The sequence below is a fragment of the Strix uralensis genome, chromosome 10, assembly GCF_047716275.1.
Source record: "Strix uralensis isolate ZFMK-TIS-50842 chromosome 10, bStrUra1, whole genome shotgun sequence".
NCBI classification, from domain to species: domain Eukaryota; kingdom Metazoa; phylum Chordata; class Aves; order Strigiformes; family Strigidae; genus Strix; species Strix uralensis.
In genome coordinates this window covers 24,120,098-24,138,837 of record NC_133981.1, presented here as the reverse complement: position 1 = coordinate 24,138,837, position 18,740 = coordinate 24,120,098, and the positions used below count along the sequence as shown (strand labels likewise).

Genomic DNA, 18,740 nt, shown 5'->3' with positions numbered 1-18,740 from the left:
TCTTCTCCCCGAGAAGCGTGGATGGTGGCTTTTTCCCTCCAGTGCTTCAGCGAGGGCTTTGTCTCTGTGTGCGAGAGCTCTCCCTGTACGAAAGCCCCCAGGAGCCGTACATTGGTCCATCTGCTCCTCGAGGGACGTTGCACATGGCCCGGAAGGAGTTTGTGGAGAGCTGCCGGGTGCCAGCCAAGAGCTCACCAGGCCCCTCTGCGGCTTTGACAGCCTCCACCTTTGTCTGCCCCCCACGTGGTTACGCGAGCCCCTTGCCGTGCCTGCATTTGCCTAAGGCAGAAGTGGATCCCAGCATGCAGGGGCAATGATTCTCATCTCTGCTTGCTTCTAGATGAGGCTGGGGGCAGCGGTTATCCAGCTTCTCGGCTGGATGTTGGTTTGGAGCCCTTGGGGCATCCCAGAGGTAAGTTCTCAATGTCCCTTTCCTTGAAAGAGTAAACGCTGACAAGGTGGCAAGAGCTTATTCAGGTGCAATTTCCCTTCAGATCCTTTCAAGGTTGACGGTTTCCCATCTGTTCCTGTCCCGGAGCCTGAGAGCAGTCCCACAGGTAAGTCAGTGGGAGGAGGGAGCATCTACCTTTTTGTCGTCTTTCCGTGTGCAGTGCAAGTTGCTGCTGCTCTGGCCGATGCACAGCCGGGCAGAACTGAGAGGGAAGGGGTTGGGCTCAGCAATGTGCCCCGGGGCGCTTTCCCTTGCGAAGCTGTTTTTGCCAGCCCCTGGGAGCCTGAGCTCAGAGTTCAGAGCTGGTGTGAGCTCCGGGGAGCCCTTTCTCCCGGCAGCTCCGCGCGTGGTTTGTTGGTCCCAGCGTGGTGCCGCTGCAGGCACGCGGTAACTCTCTGCACCGTGCTCCTGAGGGGAAGGGAGAGGGGAGTGCTGCGGAGGAAGCCCGTCCTTGACTTGCACTGGCTGCCACTCCGCTCCGAGGAAGTTCCTTGAGCGGTGTCCCGGGAGCTGATCTGTCGTGCGCTTCTCTGCAGCCGTGCCTGTGGGTGAAGGCGACGCAGCTTCCCGACCAGGTCCTGGGACCGAGCCTGCGGGAGATGGCGTGGGTACGTCCGGGGTTTTGTTTTCCTCCCTGCGAGAGCCACCAGCTCAAAGCCCAAAGCTCAGGCAGCCGGGCGCCTCTGCAGGTGTGAGGAGGGAGACCTGCCCGTGGGTGCAGAACCCGATTCAGTGATTGGGTTCTGGCGATGTAGATCAGAGGAGGTGACGGGAGCTTCTCTGGGTGGTTGGTTACAGACGTGCCCGCAGGGAGGGCTTTCCCAGCTCCTCGGCCGCGTCCGGCGCCACAGTCCGGCTGGCGTCGCAGGGATGTGTAGTCTGTCTCTGCTGCCCTCACGGGCTGTGCGCTGGTGTTCTGTAATTTGTTCATGGGAAATTGAGCCCAATATTTTCTGTTAAGGTCCTGCGAGAGAAAAGAACCCTGCAGAAGGAGGGAAAAAGTCCCCGGCGCCCTCGGACAATGTCAAGAAAACCCTGGAGGAATTGGAGAGAGGACACGGTGGGTGTATTTCTTTCACTCAGCATTAGCCACAAGACAGCTGCAGCTCTGAGATACTCGTCTGGAGACGCTGTGGCCTGGGACAGCGGGAGGGGGTTGAGCAGAGCCTCGCAGCAGCGATGCCGGGTTTCACGCCTTGCGGGCGCTGGCAAGCCCCAGAGCTGGTGCAGAGCCTCTGCTGCCAGTCATGGCTCAGGCCAAGTCCCGAGGGCAGCTGGTCCCCGGTTGTCCCGTGACTGCTCAGCGCTGGTTTGTGCAGACGTCAGCAGGCAGATTTTCCTAAACCAGATCGAGGTCTCTGAGCAGTGTGGCCTCCTGAAGGCACCATCTCCCCAACGGGGAGCGGCTCCATCTGACCCAACTGTCCCGCTTGCTTCCTCAAGGGACGGACCGAGAGGCTGCGCAGGAGACGGCGTTTCCCAAAGGAAGCAGTGGCTCCCTGCCAGCCTCTGCCGCAGAAACGGAGGCGACGCGAGCCCCCGGCACGCCAGGTAATTGCTGCCCCGCGGTCAGCCGGTGTCGCCCGTCGGGATCGCTGTGTGTCTGCCAGAGCAGCGCAGAGCGGGAGCCCTCCCGCGAGCCGAGGCCCAGAGGGATGCCCTGACTGCCAGACTGGGCAGGGGCTTCGAGGGCACCTCCCCGTCCCCCTGCATCCTCTGTGCCTCAGCCATGCGCAGGCTTTACCTTTCGTCTCTTTTTTTTTTTGCAGTGCTCTCAAAGTCTGGACAAGACAAGCCAAACAGAGCAGACTCAGGTACTGAGCATTCCTGCTGGGGTCCCCAAGTGGGAGACGCATCCCGAAACCTGGCAGCGGCTGCGGGCGGTGCCCGTGCTGGGGCAAAGGCCGAAGGGGAGAGCAAGGCTCGAGTGTCTCTTGAGAAGGCCCAACTCCGTCCCCTCGGGGGGTGGGAGCTGGCCTGGGGGCAGGGAGAGTTGGGGGTGGGTGGCTCTACCCGCTGCAGGGATGGTTTTTGTCCGTGTCCCTCCAAGCAGCGACTGGCCAGGCAGCTGCGCTCCCCCGCCCGTGCTCTCCTTCTGGCCGCCGGAGTTTTGTTTGGAGGGACAACCTGTCCCAAAGGGCGGGAGGGTGCCGCAAGCTTACTGGTGGTGCACCGGAGGGACTAACGTCCTGAATTGCTCCTCCAGGTGTGGTCGGGGAGAGAACGGATTCCCTTCTCCAGAGCATCACAGGTTTTTTCCTTCGCTGGGCTCTGGAGACGTTCTTCAGTCTCATCACAATAGCACTAGTGGCTTCTGTGACAGTTGTGGTGGTGCTGTGCTGTAAGTGGGTGCAGCAGCGGCGGAGGAGAAAAGGGTGAGTTGATAATTTTCGCCCCTCACCCCACTGCTTCTTGGATAGCTGCTTGTGGGCCGCGCTGGGGAAGAGAGTTCCCCTGTGCCTCCTCCAGCCGAGGGCCTCAGCCGCCTCCTCTCTCCACAGGCGCGCCGCGGCAGCCTCCGGACAGGGGCTGGAAACTGGCGGCCCCCCCTCGCACCCGCCACAGCCGGACCAGCCGCCCTGGTACCCCTGAGCTGGGCCCATGTTACGGAGGCTTCCAAATGAGGAATCCACCACCAATTTTTAAAAAAATAACTAAATTTATTTTTTAATAAAACAGCCAACCAGCTCTCCGTAAATTACAGATTCGAATGTCCGCAAGAGGAGAACAGAATAACTTTCTGGGGTTTAACAACAACCCAAAATACTTTACAAATCCCCACTCCCCAGGGGTTTAACGGCAGCCCCAAACGCAAGCTTCACTTCCTGGGGTTTAACGGGAACCCGAAACGTAAAACAAAGCCTCACACCCCAGGGGTTTCACGGCAACCCCAAACGCAAACAAAACTTCACTCCCTAGGGTTTAACGACAACCCAAAACGCTCTATCACCCACCTGACAAGTGAGGGCTCTCAACCTCGAGGACCTGCTCAGGGCAGCATCCCGACCCAAGGCACCTCGAGGAGTTTCCTTGGGCGGCAGCCCGAACGCAAGGGGAGAGTCCTCGACCGCAGCGTGCAGCTCCAGGGGGACGAGCTCAAAATGGCTCCCCCAGGGGACTCCATTTATACCCAGGCCGAATCCGACCTGCAGTCAATAGCGGCTCCATTGGCCAAAGGTCTCAACTACCGCGAGACCTTGAAAACAAAGACAGCCAGAGGCTGCCACACTTCAGCAGCCAAGAAGCTCTGCTTTCACTGGGTGGATGCACCTGCCACAGCCCAATGCCAGCAACCACTGCAGATGCTGGGAAGCCCAGCGCGCCCCGCTCCCCACTGTCCCCACTTCACCCCCAACCCGTCCCCGGCTGCCGTGACACCACACAACCCACCCAGCACCCCACTGTCCCCACCATCCCCGTGCCCCGCCCACCCTTCCCCAGCTGCTGTGACGCTGCGCACCTGTTTTGGCGATTAGGGATACCAATTAAACTCAAACACCAGAGTGAAAATAGCAGGCGTATTTTAGTAGAAATATCTCAATAATATAACAGAATAATACAGAAAACATACAGTAAGAAAACATACAGTAAGAAAAGACAGAAGAGTGCACTCAAACAAATAGGAACATACAGGGTAATGCATCAAAGCATTAATACCCGAGAGAATAGTGATTAAGAAAGATCCATCACCACTTGCGTACGTTCCCATCATCCAGACCCGCAGGCGCTGGGCAGCCCCGGTTGCATCGAGGATTTGTTGAGCCTTTCCCGGCAAGTGGGAAATCCTACGCGGTGCGTCCACCCGTAGCTGAGGCACCCAAAGTCGCTGTGAGCGGGTCCAGCCTTATATACCCAAAAATCAGCAAGCCAGAATAACTGGCACCTTTGTTTTAAGCAGAAATATCTGGTTTCAATCTCACATTAGATTCCCCCAGAGCCTGGCCAGGGCTCAAGGGAGAAGCTAAGGGAATTTCAATGCTTATTGGATCGGATCATATGCAAGGTCTCACATCAGGCCTCAAGGACAGGCACCTGTCTCCATGACTCTGTTGTTCTGTTCATATCCAAAGGAAGGGAAAGATACATTCATCACAGCTCCATCCTCCATGCACATTTCATTAATGATTACATACTGAGTTAACTGTTTCGGTTCAGGGCCTGTTGCTCAGGCTTCAACACTTCCACCTTTTACATCAGACTAGGTGGTTTGTTATAACTTAGTATAATACCTACTAGCACAATGGTTACCGGTTATAAAATATACAGGATTCACCTATAGGTCAACTCTGGCTTGGGCCAGTTGTCCAAGCCTGAGCACTTCATTCGGTCCTTTGACCTACAGGTGAATCATGGCTCTCAAACCATCTCTACGGTTAGTGACATTAGCTTTCATCATCAATTGATGATGTCTTGTCAGGCATGTCCCGATCCAATATCAGGGAGGGCTCTTAAATGATCTCAGTAGTGAACTTAAGACACAAACGAGGTTAGATGCCATGCAACCTTGTAAAGTCTATTTCTTGTAACAAGCGATAATAGCAATAGGACAGAGGGAAAAAGAAAGAAAAAGTCAGACTACTTAAGCAAGAAAACAGAAGAGATGCAGCAAAATCAGTTGCCACCACCACGAATCCAGCAACGTCCTGTTGGCTCGGTCTCCCCTGAAATCCCAGCTCCGAGCCCTGAGAGAGGAGTACACAGTCCTTTTATTGTCCCGGTCCCCACAATTTCTCCAAAGAGTCCGCCATTTCCACAGAGCTCACTGTCATACGTGCTGCCCCGTGTTCCCCCATGTGCGCATGTCTAGGTGTTCACGGTGATAGCGCGTGGGGGGGTGGCGGGTGGGGTGTGTGTGCGCGTCAGCCTGCGACGTCTTCAGCCTCCGCACGCCTTCCTCACCCCGATTTCTTCTCCACCTGGCTCACACACAAGCGCAGCTTGGCAGGCACTGACAAGGATGTTGTTGTTCTGGCTTCAGGCAGGTATGATGGTTTCTTCAGGGACGGTTCGTCTCCTTCAGAGCATACTCCTCCATGGCGACAGGATGTTGAGGCCAGGTAGTGGCAGTGTGTGGTGGTTTAGCCCCTGCCAGGGTCTGAGACCACGCGGCCGTTGCCCCTCCCCCACAAAGGGAGTGAAATACAAAGCCCCAAGACTGAAATAAGGAAAGGTTTAATACAACAATGCAATAGCAACACAACAAGCAACAGCAATAACAATAACAGTAATAGTGATAGCAATGAACAGAGCAAAATAGCTACCAAATACAGCAGTTTGAAGCACGATGTACAAAACCACAAGTGCACCGCGCTCCCGGCGCCAGGACAATGTGACCTGCCAGGATGTGACGTCTGCATGGTATCTGAATAACCCGGCTAGAGCTCCCCCCCACTGCTGGGGAAACTTAACCCTATCCTGGTTAAACCAGGACACAGTGGTGCAGCAGCAATGTCGAGACAACACAGTCTCTCACACTGCCCCGTGGCTCGACATGGCTGTCCTCGTGGTGGTGCGAAGGATAGAGATATAAAGAGAGAGAGAAAGAAAGGACAGAAATAGCGTGCAACACGATAACTGACAATGTGTCTGGCTAACATATAACTAATAACGTCTTTAACAGATATATAAATTTTCCATTAATAAACATGTAACTAACAATATCTTTAACAAATATGAATATCTTCAGTTAACAAGCATATAGCTAACAACATCTCTAACAAACATGTCATGCTTAAAATTAACTAACTCTACAAAACCAAAACACTCTACAAACTGATTTTAAGGTTGCGAGGAATCAGTAGAAGAACATGACGGCAGTTTACATGGTGGACATTTACAAGGACAAAAGAGACATATTAGAAGAGCAATTAGGATAACAGTTGACAAAGTTAAGGCTATAAAGTGAACTGGAATCACCACTAACAAGTGATTCCATTGTTTTTCTGCGGTTCTGGCAATATCCCACCGAGTGTTGGCGGCCCTGGCAGTCCACACGGTCTGTTGCCCTGCTCTGCCGAAGTTGGGGTCAGCATACGCAGCAGGAAAATCGGTTTCCGCACCCCCTTATCCCAAAGCACATGCGTCATCTGGGCCTAGAAACTTCTATCCCAGATTTAAACAAAGGTAAATGAGCAATAACACTACAAATAACAAAGAAAACAATATTAACATTAACAATGGTTAACAACATTCTAACCAAAGGTATAATAAAGGTAACAGTAACAATAACAATGTCAATTGACAATATTTTAACCAAACATATTTGACCAAAATGTGTCCCAGGCCAGACCTAAGGATGTGCTCGCGGTCCTTGGGGATTGGGGGGAGAAGGTGGTTGTCTGCATAAACAAGTACAATTACAAGACAGTTTACACGGACACTTACAAGACCAACACATACACATCACAGGGAAAATATTCTGGGTTTTGCTGTCAATTGTGGAGCTGAAGATGGTGGCCTGGCTCGCTGGAGTTGGGGGTCTGCCTACGCAGCAGGAAAATGCATTTCCATGCCCCCAGCCCAGAGTGCATGTGTGGTTTAGGCCTTGATACCTTCATCTCGTCTTCACGGGCCCAGTAATGACCTTTTAAAGCCCAGGCCCCATTAACAAAGGGACCTTCCACTGATTTGGTGTCTATTGTTGGCTCATAATACTGGCAACAGAATGACCAAAACCCACAAATTCGTTTTCCTCCCATTCTTGGTTAACACTTAGAAAGCCAGAGCTTCCCCCAGAACCAAGGGAGAGGAAAATGTTCACCCAAAGCAATTTTTGCAATGATAGACAATACATCTTAGAAATATTAATAACACAATGAACATCAACACTATATGAAAATTTAAATTTACATAAGGATCCCCCGTCGTGACTCAGGATATCTTTCTCCGGGGGTTTTACCTGCAAGAAAAAGGAAAGAAAAGCTTCTCGGTTCATTTTGAGAACCAGAAGTGGGTTATAGTCAGAAAGATGGGATAATCCGCCTTGTATTAATTTTGTGCTCCTTTCCATGTGCATCTTTGGCTTTCCAGGTCTACTTGTTTATTTGGGTATCCAATACCAATGGTACTGCTCCCACCGTGGGGAGTTCGATTAAGACAGGTTGTCCTGGAAAAGGAGATGGGTTTCTGGGGCGGTCAGGGCCATGTGGGGCTGGCTTGATGCCCGCAATGCCACTGAATTCCCAGAAACTTCACTGTCTCAGACGGTCCTTGGATTTTTTCAGGGTTCATTTCCCAGCCCTTTTGTTTCATATGATCTACTATTAATTCAACAACTTGTTGTATCTCCTCCTCATCATTTCCTTGAATCAAAATATCATCTATATAGTGGCTTCATTGTGTGTGAGGAGGCAGCTGTATTTCATCTAAGTGTTCAGCTACAAATCTGTAACAGATAGTGGGGCTCTGCAGCCACCCTTGTGAAAGCAAATTGGTCCCAACGCTTTTCTGCAAATGGGATGGTAAAAAATGCATTAGCCAAATCTATTACAGCATACCAAGTTCCTGGATGTTTCTGAGCTTCTTCTATTAAAGTGAGAGCGTCTGGCACAGCTGCTGCAAGCAGTGCAGTATGTTTGTTTAGTTCTCTAAAATCCACTGTCATTCTCTAGCATCCATCACTTTTCTTGACAGGCCACACTGGACTGCCACCTCAAAACTTCTACAGCTAATAAATCTCTTAAGTGCCTATGATATCTCTTCCAGTCCTCCCAGAATTCTATATTGCCTCATTGTAACTAACTTAGTTGCAGCCACTGTGTCCTCTCTCCAGTTCCTCCAGGATTTCCTTTAGGAACTCCAAGGGCTCCGGGGACGTTTTTTCCCCTCCTTCTGCAGGGTTCTTTGCTCTCGGAGGACCTTAACAGAAAGTATTGGGCTCAATTTCCCATGAACAAATTACAGAACACCAGCGCACAGCCCGTGAGGGCAGCAGACACAGACTACACACCCCTGCGACGCCAGCCGGACTGTGGCGCCGGATGCGGCCGAGGAGCTGGGAAAGCCCTCCCTGCGGGCACGTCTGTAACCAAACACCCAGAGAAGCTCCCGTCGTCTCCTCGGATCTACATCGCCAGAACCCAATCACTGAAGCGGCGAGGGGACCACGCAAGGAGAGGGCACCCACGGGCAGGTCTCCCTCCTCACACCCGCAGAGTCACCCAGCTGCCTGAGCTTTGGGCTTTGAGCTGGCGGCTCTCGCAGGGAGGAAAAAAAACCCCGGACGTACCCACGCCATCTCCCACAGGCTCGGTCCTGGGACCCGGCCGGGAAGTTGCGTCTCCTTCACCCACGGGCACGGCTGCAGAGAAGCGCACGACAGATCAGCTCCCGGGACACCGCTCAAGGAACTTCCTCGGAGCGGAGTGGCAGCCAGTGGAAGTCAAGGACGGGCTTCCTCCGCAGCACTCCCCTCTCCCTTCCCCTCAGGAGCACGGTGCAAAGAGTTACCGCGTGCCTGCAGCGGCACCACGCTGGGACCAACGAGCCACGCGAGGAGCTGCCGGGAGAAAGGGCTCCCTGGAGCTCACACCAGCTCTGAACTCGGCCCCAACAAGCCCGCCGGGAGCAGCTCAGGCTCCCAGGGGCTGGCAAAAACAGCTTCGCAAGGGAAAGCGCCCCGGGGCACATCGCTGAGCCCAACCCCTTCCCTCTCGGCTCTTCTGCCCGGCTGTGTGCATCAGCCACAGAAGGAGCAACTTTCATTGCACACGGAAAGACGACAAAAAGGTAGATGCTCCCTCCTCTCACTGACTTACCTGTGGGACTGCTCTCAGGCTCCGGGACAGGAACAGATGAAGATGTCGGGAAACCGTCGACCTCAAGAGGACCTTAAGGACAATTGCTCGGAACAGGAGTCCACGAGAAAAAAGAAGGTGCATTGTAAGTTCAACCATTTCTTTTGAAACGGTGGAGAAATACAAATGCCCCAGTTGTGACAAGAGCTTCAGCTGTCACTCGCACCTTAGGAGGTAACGGACAATCCAGAAGCAAACAGGAAACAGGAATGCCGCCGTCACCAGTTCCAGTGCTACGCCACCGTGCGCTTCCACAGTCTCTAGGCTGAGACACTCCCTCCAGTCCCAACGCTGCCAGGTCTCTTCACGCTTTTTCCTCTTTACTCTTTGGACCACCACCTAATTTTGCATAACTCGTAAAGGCCCACGTACTGACATTTCCACCGTTCCTTCTGAACAGACCCAGGAGACCAGCCACGACTTTCATCACCCTGACCTCTTGCTTCTCACTTCGAGCCTGCCAAGGTGCTGCCCCCAGGTGCTGTTCAACTGTCACCACTGTTGTGCTCCGAAGGTAACCTGAGCTTCACGTGGCTACTACCCTTACGGCTCGCCATCCCTTGCTGCTGCAGCCAAGCAGCGCTTAGCAAGGCAGCTGCGCAGAGCCACCTCCCCGTCATTTCTGATCTTCGACACTCGGTGCAAACAAGTACGGTACGAGGAAATAAATGCGCGGCAGCCAGCGGCAACCTTCCGCCTCTTCACTGCTCCTACCAGTTTGGGTCAGAACTCGGGCTTTCCACCTCACCCCTGTGCCAGAGAACTTCACTTGACGCACTTATCCTAACAAGCGCTTTATACAGCTCAATTTCCTTCTTCCGTACCTACTTTCCGAGTCCCTTGATCTGCTTTTCAAACAATCGGCGCTACCGAGAACGGCCCGCTAATCCACCACCGCCACCGTGCGCTGCAGTAAAACAGCTGCGCTGGCACTTCTTTTATAATGCAAGACTTACCTTGGCCAAAAAGCGATAAAGCAGTTCACTTTCCAAAGAAAAATCTCTCACGTCAACAACTCTCCGGTGCCTGACTGGACATACCGTGGAAGCGGTCTCTTCTCTAAGCCAAAACCAAAGCCACTTCCCAGTTACGGGTGTAACGAGCAACGGCCACCAACGAACCAGCGTGCCTCTGGCCAAAGCGCAGGCCCAAAACAACACCGACGCTCAGCAAGCGTCTCCCGCTTTGGAAAGACACGTCTCGTCCATGGAATGCTTCCTCTTTGAAAAACGCTTCTGTATCCCTCCTCGCTGATCTGACAGCTGCGACTGCCTGCCCTCATGACAGCACCCTGCTCCTCCGGCAAATCCAGCCCTCCAGCAACCCTCACCACAGGCAGCACAACCTGTACGTGACTAGAGACGGGTACTTGAATTGACACACACCTCTCACCCCCTTCTGCACAGGACTCTGAAAAAGAACACTTCATAACTACGACTTCTAGTAAATGCTGCGTGTGTGCTAGCAAGAATTATGTCGGTGCCAAAGCAAACTACAGCGGTAAGGCGGCATCTCTGGGCATTCATACGCCAACCTGTGACTAAAAAGGACCAGAGTTTCCTTCCCTCGTTCATACTGAACGCTCCATTCCCCAATAATCCACTCACGAAGTTACCTGCAGAAGCCACAGAAGCATGGCTAGAGGTCAGCGCGCGAGCAGTCCCACTGAAATCAATCCTCCAAGAGGTCCAAGCTCTCACGCCTCAAGGAGTTCAAACACTCTACTGCCATTCCTACACCAGCACTCAGGAGAGAAAGCAACACCACGAATAGCTCAAAGACACAAAAAACCCTTCCTTCATTCTAGGGCCAGCAGACCCAGTGCCACAGACGGGGATCAGTCACCGCTCTTTAGACCCACTGTGGACGCATACTGCCCCTTTGTCTTTGAAAACTGCATCTCCTCTTCGAATTCTCCTACCGGCTCCCCATTTCACTGCACCTCCCTCGAGCCCATCATTCACACGCTCCCACATTTTATTTATTTTTTTTTTTACAAAACCCCATCTGCCTTCTGGTCTGCTCTTCAGTCTCACAATGCCATTTCAGTAACTCCTCCCGTTCCACCAGCAAAGCCATCGCCCACTGCGTCCCACACAGACGCGGGCCTTCAGCATTCGGGCGCGAAAAGCACTTCCCGAGCTAAGGCACAAAATCACACTTCCCTCCCTCCCTCCCATAGAACATCTCGGTTTGAGAGCGCTAGCGTAGGCGTGCGTGACCCTATCGACACGGACACCACAGTACAATGCAGGAAAAACACAAGACGTTATCCTTCCTGCAGGTCAAGTTTTCCGGGTAAGGACTAATCTCCAGTCTGAGCAGCTGATGCGAATCAACACGCAAGCGGCCAGAAGGGCAGTGGCGATGGGCCGGAGGGGATCCAAAGCCCCTAAGCCCGGTCACAGTGCTAACGAGAACCAGGGCTAGTGGCCGTCCTGGAAGCCCGAGCCACCGCTGGCACCAAGACTGCCCACCAACACCCGAGCGACCGCGGCCTGCACGACACACTCCCCGGCCTGGCAACGCAAGGCCACCCGCGCCGGGCCGCGCAGCCCCTTCCGGACGAGGGGACGCCAGCCCGCGGGCCCCTGCCCGCCACCGGCACGGCCGCCGAGAGGCACCCCCGCGGCGCGGGACTACAGGGCAGCGGCCCCGGCCCGCTCAGCCCCACCGAGCGCCGCAGCGGCCGGCCCGCAGCCGGGGCCGCCATTTGGCCGCTGCGCTTGAACACACAAGCCTCCACACAAATGCCGGAGGGGGCCGACGCCATTTTCCCGCTCTCCAGCGAGGACAGAGAGTCCCGCGGGCAGGCGGTGCCGCGCGGCCCCACACCCAACGGCCGCGACAGGAACGGGATGATGGACGGGTGGCCCCTTCCGCCCGGCGCCTACTCCAGCCGGCTCCCGGTGCGGCTCCGGCTCCCGCCGCGGCAGGCAACGGGGCTCCGGCGCCGTGCGCGGGCCCCGCCATCGCCCGCCTGGCGGGCGGCGAGCTGCCGGTAGCTCGCGGGAAACCCACGGCGGGGCGCGGCCGGGACGGACACACGCCATTCCCCTCCCCGAGCCCCGTCAGTCCCGAGGACTCCCACACTGCAGACACGCTAACGAGCCGAACCACCGCCTCTCCTTCTCCCACAGACTTTGACGGGCACCCCCCAAACAGCAAAAAAGTCAACCCGCCTTACGGAGGTATACCAAGGCGGCTTCACACCGATCATAAACCTCAACAAACCGCCGTTCGTGACCAGACGATGGGGATGGGGCAACCAAAACAACCCGCCGGTACCATTTCAAGGGGATCAGAGGAAGTGGTCGCTCGTCAAGCGGGGGGGCGGGGGACGGGACGGGGACGGACGGACTCGAGCCAGGCCAGTGCCGCTGCCTGAGGGCCTTGTCTCTACACCAGCGCTCCCGCCTCCCTCTTCCCGCCACGAGGGCGCGGCTGCGCGCTGCTCTGCACCCGGCCAGGCTGCGGCCGTCACGGCAGCCGCGGTGTGCCGCCAGAGGCGCCAAAAGGAGGAGCCGGCCGCCGCCATCTTAGAAGCCCCAGCTCCTGCGCCGGGTGCTGGGGGGGCGGGGGGGCAACTCCTACCACGCACCAGAAAAGGGATTCTGATCGAGTAGTGACGCCACGCTGACCTAACGCTTCCGAGTCAGATCGCTCCCGAAGGGGAGCGGCGTAAAACCCAAGCGCAGAGGCAGAGAGAGACAAGCACAGACAAACCCCGCCAAAAATACACAGTTCGCAACAGAGCATCGACAGCGAGCCACAGGTTTCTCTCACCCGGCTGCGAAGACAACAGGAGCAACTTTCGAGGTGGCGCTGGCTCCAGCTCTCACAGGGGCGCTGGGGCGGCTGTGCGGCCGCGAGGGGCGGACGCCGCTTTCCAGCCGGTGTCCGGAGCCTGGAGCCACGCTCCCACCGTTTGCGAGCGAGAGAGCGAGCAGCCCGCTCCACGCCGCCATTTTACCACAGCGCCCGGCGGCGCCTCGGCAGAAATGCCCGAGGGGGCGGACACCATTTTCCCGCTCTCCGGTGAGGAGAGAGAGTCCCGCGAGGGGGCGGTGCCGTGCGGCCCCACACCCAGTGGGCGCGAGAGGTGGCGGATGACAGACGGGTGACCGCCCTCCCTCCCAAACTCCCTTCGAAATGGCTTCCGACAAAAACAGACCTGGAAATCCCACAGGGCGACGCCTAAGCATAAAAATGCGCCAAACGTCATCCATGACAGAAGCTTGGAGCGAATGAAGCTGTCCTTTCCAAAGCAATGTTGCTGTAGAGACAGACAAAGCGACACACACACACTCACATGGCTGAACAAGCGGCTAGTTTTTTTTATTACTAAAAGCATGCATTTTTATATATTTCAGGTGCCAGAGTGTTACAACAGAATTGGTCAAAAAGTTGTTTTTAACATTCTCATTGGATAACCTTGATCAGTTTCCTCCCTGCTTGCTTCATCCTGCTATGTAGTCAGCAGCTCCTTGAAAGTTATTTGCTTTAAGCATAGCTTCCTTATCTCAAGGGTACACCGGAAGCTTGTCAAGGTCAAACTCTTCTTCAATCAGGTTATCGGCAGCCCAGCTGCCTTCCCCGACAAGCAATGCTGTTTCTTTAACTTATTTAAACAGTATTTAGGGAACAGCGCTTCCTCTTCCTTGGTTCTCCGAGCAGGTATCAGCATCCCCAGCTGCCGGGGGGGTTCACCAGAGCAGTTACTTACCGGCGTGGCTCCTGTTGTCACGTGTGACACGTTCCGTTCACAGCAACGCTCGGGCGTTAAACAGCCTGAACTTACCCAAGGCGTTATCTACAGCGTGACTTCAAACTTGCTGCGGTCTTTCCAGCGTAGTCACCTGCGCTAAGCGATTTAAGATGACACCAAGCCGAGTGGTGTCGTTGACACGCCTGAGGGACGGGACGCCATCCAGGGGGATCTGGGCAAGCACGAGAAAGAAACGCTGTAAAGTGTTGGGCTCTGCGTGTTTTTTTCGGGCGACATGTAGCCTACTTGCTCCTCACGCACGGAGAATGGAAGGGCCTCCGGTATGTCGCGAGGCCTTTCACCGGGGGAGCTGGGAATAAAGCTGGGCTGCGGCTTTGCCAGGGTTAGCGCATCAGTGGAGTCACGTGAGAGACGGCAGCACTTGTGGGAAGTGGGATCCCCTGCGGATCAGCCGGGCGGGAGCAGAGTAGAGGCTTGACGGCGCTGAGCGGGACACGAGCGTCTCCAGGTGATGTCTGCGTGTCTTTCCCTCCAAGAATAAGGCACCTACTTGGAGAGCGGGGAACTGTTCCAACACAAGATCCCTTTGGGTGAAGATGAAAGAGTAGTGAGGTGGCAGCTTTTTCCACCAGCTCTTACGGGCCTCCCAGCAAGGCCACTTACCTAGTGAGGACGCTGGGCGCAAGGTCTTCTACGGGAATGTTTGTGCTCTGCGCGTGTGTTACTGGGAGTACTGGGGATGGCAGAGTGCCTGTACCGCGTGTTCTTTGCAGAGAACAGCGGTTCGAATTTGCAAGCCCACAGCCCGTAATAGATCGTAGCACGTTTCTGCATCTACTTCGTGAACGTTAACAGACGTGGAAGACGTGGGAAAAGCTTTGGCACTCAAAACTCGTGTTGTACCTAGGTGAACAAAAGACAAAGAGCCAGTTAGGCCAGGGCTATGTTAGACTCGCAGTAAGGATCAAAATATGCCCTTACTCTCTTCCTGCTAAGCCGTTTTATCTCGTGTATCCTAAGCCTCTCCTGAAAATCTGCAAATTCACAGCCTACTATGGGAATCAAGATGCAGTTCTCTGGTCTTCTGTCAAACGTCCAGGGATGGTGTTAGTCTGTTAGGATCATCCCAAAGGAGTCGCTTGTACCTTCCTGGCTGCTTCAGATTTCTTATGAACTAGGTGGAATTTGTTTAGAAATGTTGGGTTTTTTCTTGCCTTGTAAGCTGCTGCTACTTTTGCAGCATGGTGGTGTTAAAGAACTTCACCAGCCTGTGGGTATCTCTAGGCGGGCTTTATTAACAGCTCAGAGTTGGGGCACTCACCGAGGAGATGTTCTATGGGAGGGAGGGAGGGAGGGAACTCTGATTTGTGCCTTAGCTCAGCAAGTGGTTTTCGCGCCCGAATGCTGAAGGCCCGCGTCTGTGTGGGACGCAGTGGGCGATGGCTTTGCTGGTGGAACGGGAGTGATATAGGTATATTAAGAAAGTGAAGCATAACTGTAAAATAGTTAGCTATAGTAAACTTAAATTGTACTTTAAACTAAAATTCCTTTAAGCTGTAAAAGCAAGGCATCTCTGAGCTGTAAAAGCAAGGCATTTCTGAATTGTAAAACAAGGACAAAGGACTGGGGCCTCTGACACCTGGAGATGGAGGACATCTGCATACCCGGAGATGGAGGACATCTGCAGCCCCCCCTGCAGACGAGGGGCACCTGTGATTCGCAACCCAAAGGATGACTCCCCATTCAAGGATATGCATCACACATCAAACCGAGAACCAAGGAAGATGGCACCGCTCAAGGATGCGCATCAGATCACGTTTCGATAAGATGGAGGAAAGCATGACAATGTTGGTAAGCGGATGACATCAATCTCAAGGATACACATCACGTCTCAGACAAGACGGAAGAGACTGTTAATACAGAAAATTCTAGGACTATTTACACATCATTATGAATATGTATGTTTGTATTGTAAGACCCCGTGGATATGTATGAGATACCTGCATTTAAGTCGGGGTTTCACTGGCTTAAGGTGTGCATGTTTGGTGGAGAGATCCCCCATGCACCCAGCACTGAAATAAAGAATGCCTGCTTTCTAACACTCTGACTTCGGAGTTTTAGAGAGTTCTTCTCTGACCGACTTTTACGGTATCAGGAGGAGTTACTGAAATGGCATTGTGAGACTGAAGAGCAGACCAGAAGGCAGATGGGGCTTTGTAAAAAAAACATTGGGGAGTGTGTGAATGAGGGGCTCGAGGGGGACGCAGTGAAATGGGGAGCCGGTGGGAGAATTCAAAGAGGAGATGCCGTTTTCAAAGACAGATGGGTCTAAAAAGCGGTGACTGAGCCCCGTCTGTGGCACTGGCTCTGCCGGCCCGTGGAAGGGAGGACGAGGACGGGTTTTTGTGTCTCTGAGCTATTGGTGCTGTCGCTTTCTCCCCGAGTGCTGGTGTAGGAAGGGCAGTGCTACGTGCAGGCCACGCCGCCCCGCGGGTGCCAGACAGTGTGTCTGCGCCCCCCCCAGCCCGCTTTGCAGACGCCTCTGTCAGCCCGCGGGTGGGGACCGTCACCCCCCCCAGTGTTACCCCCTCCCAATGCCACACGCACCCACCCCCCCCAGGGGACACGAGTGTCCTTGCAGGTCCCAGCAGTGGCACCGCAGGGGGCAGCGGCCAATGGCAGCCCCGTGACCCCCAGGGTGGCCGTGGGATGGGGGGGACACCGCGGGGACAGCGGGCACGGGGAGACAGAGACAACCCCGCAAGAAGAAACACGTGAACGGGATCATCGTGTTCTGCTGGCTCAAGTGGAAATTCATCGGAGCCTTTTATTGTTGGGGGGGGAGGGTGTGTCCGGGCCCCCCCTCAATTCTTCTTGGGCCTCGAGGCCTGAGCCAGCACGCACAGCCAATAGCAGGTGCCTGCGAGGGGACTCGGGGACCACCTGCCCCCCCCAAGGGACTCAGGCGTCCGGCGGGATACGATGGAAGTGGGTGCAGCCTGTCCGGTGGCGGGGAGGGGACGTGGGAGCTTGGGGAGCCTCGCGGAGGAACCTGGGGATGGAGAACACGTGAAGGGGGGGGGGGGGGGTTTGTGTGTGTTATAAATGCCGAGGCAGAGCCGAAAATATCTTTTATAAATTTATTTGCAATAAGAACAAGTAAAAAAAATCTGACACGCCAGGGGGCACGGGGGGCTTCCCGCTCCACACCGACGAGCACCGGGTGGTGCTGCGTCACTCTCTTTCATAGTCCCATCTTCACATGCGCAGCGGGGTCCCTCAAACTTTCCCGGGCTTTCTGGTGTTGCCGGGGCTCCTGGCAGGGATTCCTCCAATCATATTTCACCTGCGCAATCCGGTGTTGCTGGGGTCTTCTGACAGGGGTCCCGCCAGCAATTTTCCACCTGCTTAGCATCTGTCACTGAGGAAAAAAACCTCCAAACCCCTTTTAACCATAAAACTAGGACCAATCTCCTTTAACTTATGTACATGGTAAACTCTTAACAAAGTCATCGTATTTTAACACGAATCACCACCATATTCTTCACAGGGTCGGCAGCCAGGCGGCAGGGGACGGCATCCAAGCGGGCCACCATGCAGTGCGTGCGGGGGAGATGGGGGTGGCAGCGGTGACAGGGATGCCCCTCAAGCCCCTCCCCCGGCCTCGTTAGGGCTAACAAAGCCCCCCCAACCTGTCCCGTTGTCCCCTGTGCCCCCGTGATCCCCAGTGTCCCCCTGCGTCAGCCCTGGATCCCCCCACATGTCCTCTCGGGTCAGCCCAGGGTCCCCCAAATGCTCTCTGGCACCTCCGGGGTTCCCAGTATCCCCCTGGGTCACCCCCAGAGTGTCCTGCTGGCTTCCCCCGGGTCACCCTGCTGTGCCCTGTGGTCTCCCTGGTCCTGCCCATTCCTCTCGGGGTCCCCACCAGTCACCCCGGGGTCCCCAATGTGTCGCGGGGCCCCCCTGGGGTCCCCCATGTGCTGCCCCGCTGGGACCCAGCGTCCCCCTGATCCCACGTGTTCCCCTTCGGGCTCCCTACTGTCCCTTGGAGTCCCCCTGGGGTCCCCAAAGTCCCTGGAGGTCCCCCTGAGTCCCTGCTGGGGTGCCCCCATCTTCCTCCAGTGCTGCTGGGTCCCCTTGGGGTCCCCAAAATCTTGCTGGGGGTCCCCCGCTCCAGCTTCATCCCCTCGGGGCCCCCCAGGTTTCTCCCGGTCTCCCCCAGTCTTCTCGCCGTGTCCCGCCGCTCCCCGCAATCCCCCCCGTGTCACCTCAGGGGAGGCACAGTCCCCCTGCCCAGCTCCGGGGGCCCCCCAAATGCGTGGGTGTCCCCCCCCCCCCCGGCAGGCACTGTGCTCACCGCCCCGCGGCAATAAAGCCGCTTCGTTACTACCTGGTGTCACGCCCCGCGCCCCGCCGGGGTCTCCCAGCCCCTCTTTGCCCCGGCGCGGGAAAACGGGGCCGGGGCGGGGCAGAAGAGCGCAGGAGCGGCCAGCGCTGGCCCCGCCCCCGACGAGGCCCGGCGCCGCTCCTCTGCGAGACCTCGACCCCGCCGGGGCCCCGGCTACGGGCAGGCCACGCCACCGCCCCCGGACGCCCCGTCCAACCGCAGGAGCGGCCGCTGCGGGCCCCGCCCGGTCACCCAGGACACGCCCCGCCAGGGTCTGGCGCCCGCGTCGCCCGGGCCAGGGGCGGGCGCGGGATTCCCCGGCCGGGGCCCTTCCCCCGGGACTGGGACACCCCCCACCCCTCCCGGGACTAGGCCCTC

The 18,740-nt window shown here is 55.8% G+C and overlaps 1 protein-coding gene and 3 long non-coding RNA genes across 4 annotated transcripts in view; 2 read left to right on the top strand and 2 right to left on the bottom strand.

The window, feature by feature from the left end:
* The window catches only part of LOC141947550 (uncharacterized), a 491,575-nt gene that overhangs the window by 141 nt on the left and 472,694 nt on the right, over positions 1–18,740 (top strand). The window contains exons 2-8 of the mRNA XM_074878719.1: positions 43–176; positions 220–412; positions 495–557; positions 988–1,059; positions 1,250–1,321; positions 1,413–1,511; positions 1,895–2,002. Of these exons, the coding sequence (XP_074734820.1) occupies positions 43–176; positions 220–412; positions 495–557; positions 988–1,059; positions 1,250–1,321; positions 1,413–1,511; positions 1,895–2,002 (741 nt within the window). The remainder of the gene's footprint in view (positions 1–42; positions 177–219; positions 413–494; positions 558–987; positions 1,060–1,249; positions 1,322–1,412; positions 1,512–1,894; positions 2,003–18,740) is intronic.
* On the bottom strand, positions 4,952–5,473 carry LOC141947984 (uncharacterized). Its single transcript, XR_012630329.1, has 2 exons — positions 5,215–5,473; positions 4,952–5,133 (listed from the first exon to the last, which is right to left on the bottom strand). It is a non-coding gene; the product is annotated as an uncharacterized LOC141947984 (long non-coding RNA).
* Positions 5,389–5,990, top strand: LOC141947982 (uncharacterized). Its single transcript, XR_012630327.1, has 2 exons — positions 5,389–5,511; positions 5,880–5,990. It is a non-coding gene; the product is annotated as an uncharacterized LOC141947982 (long non-coding RNA).
* Positions 6,112–8,160, bottom strand: LOC141947983 (uncharacterized). The gene is made up of 2 exons (XR_012630328.1): positions 7,301–8,160; positions 6,112–6,553 (listed from the first exon to the last, which is right to left on the bottom strand). It is a non-coding gene; the product is annotated as an uncharacterized LOC141947983 (long non-coding RNA).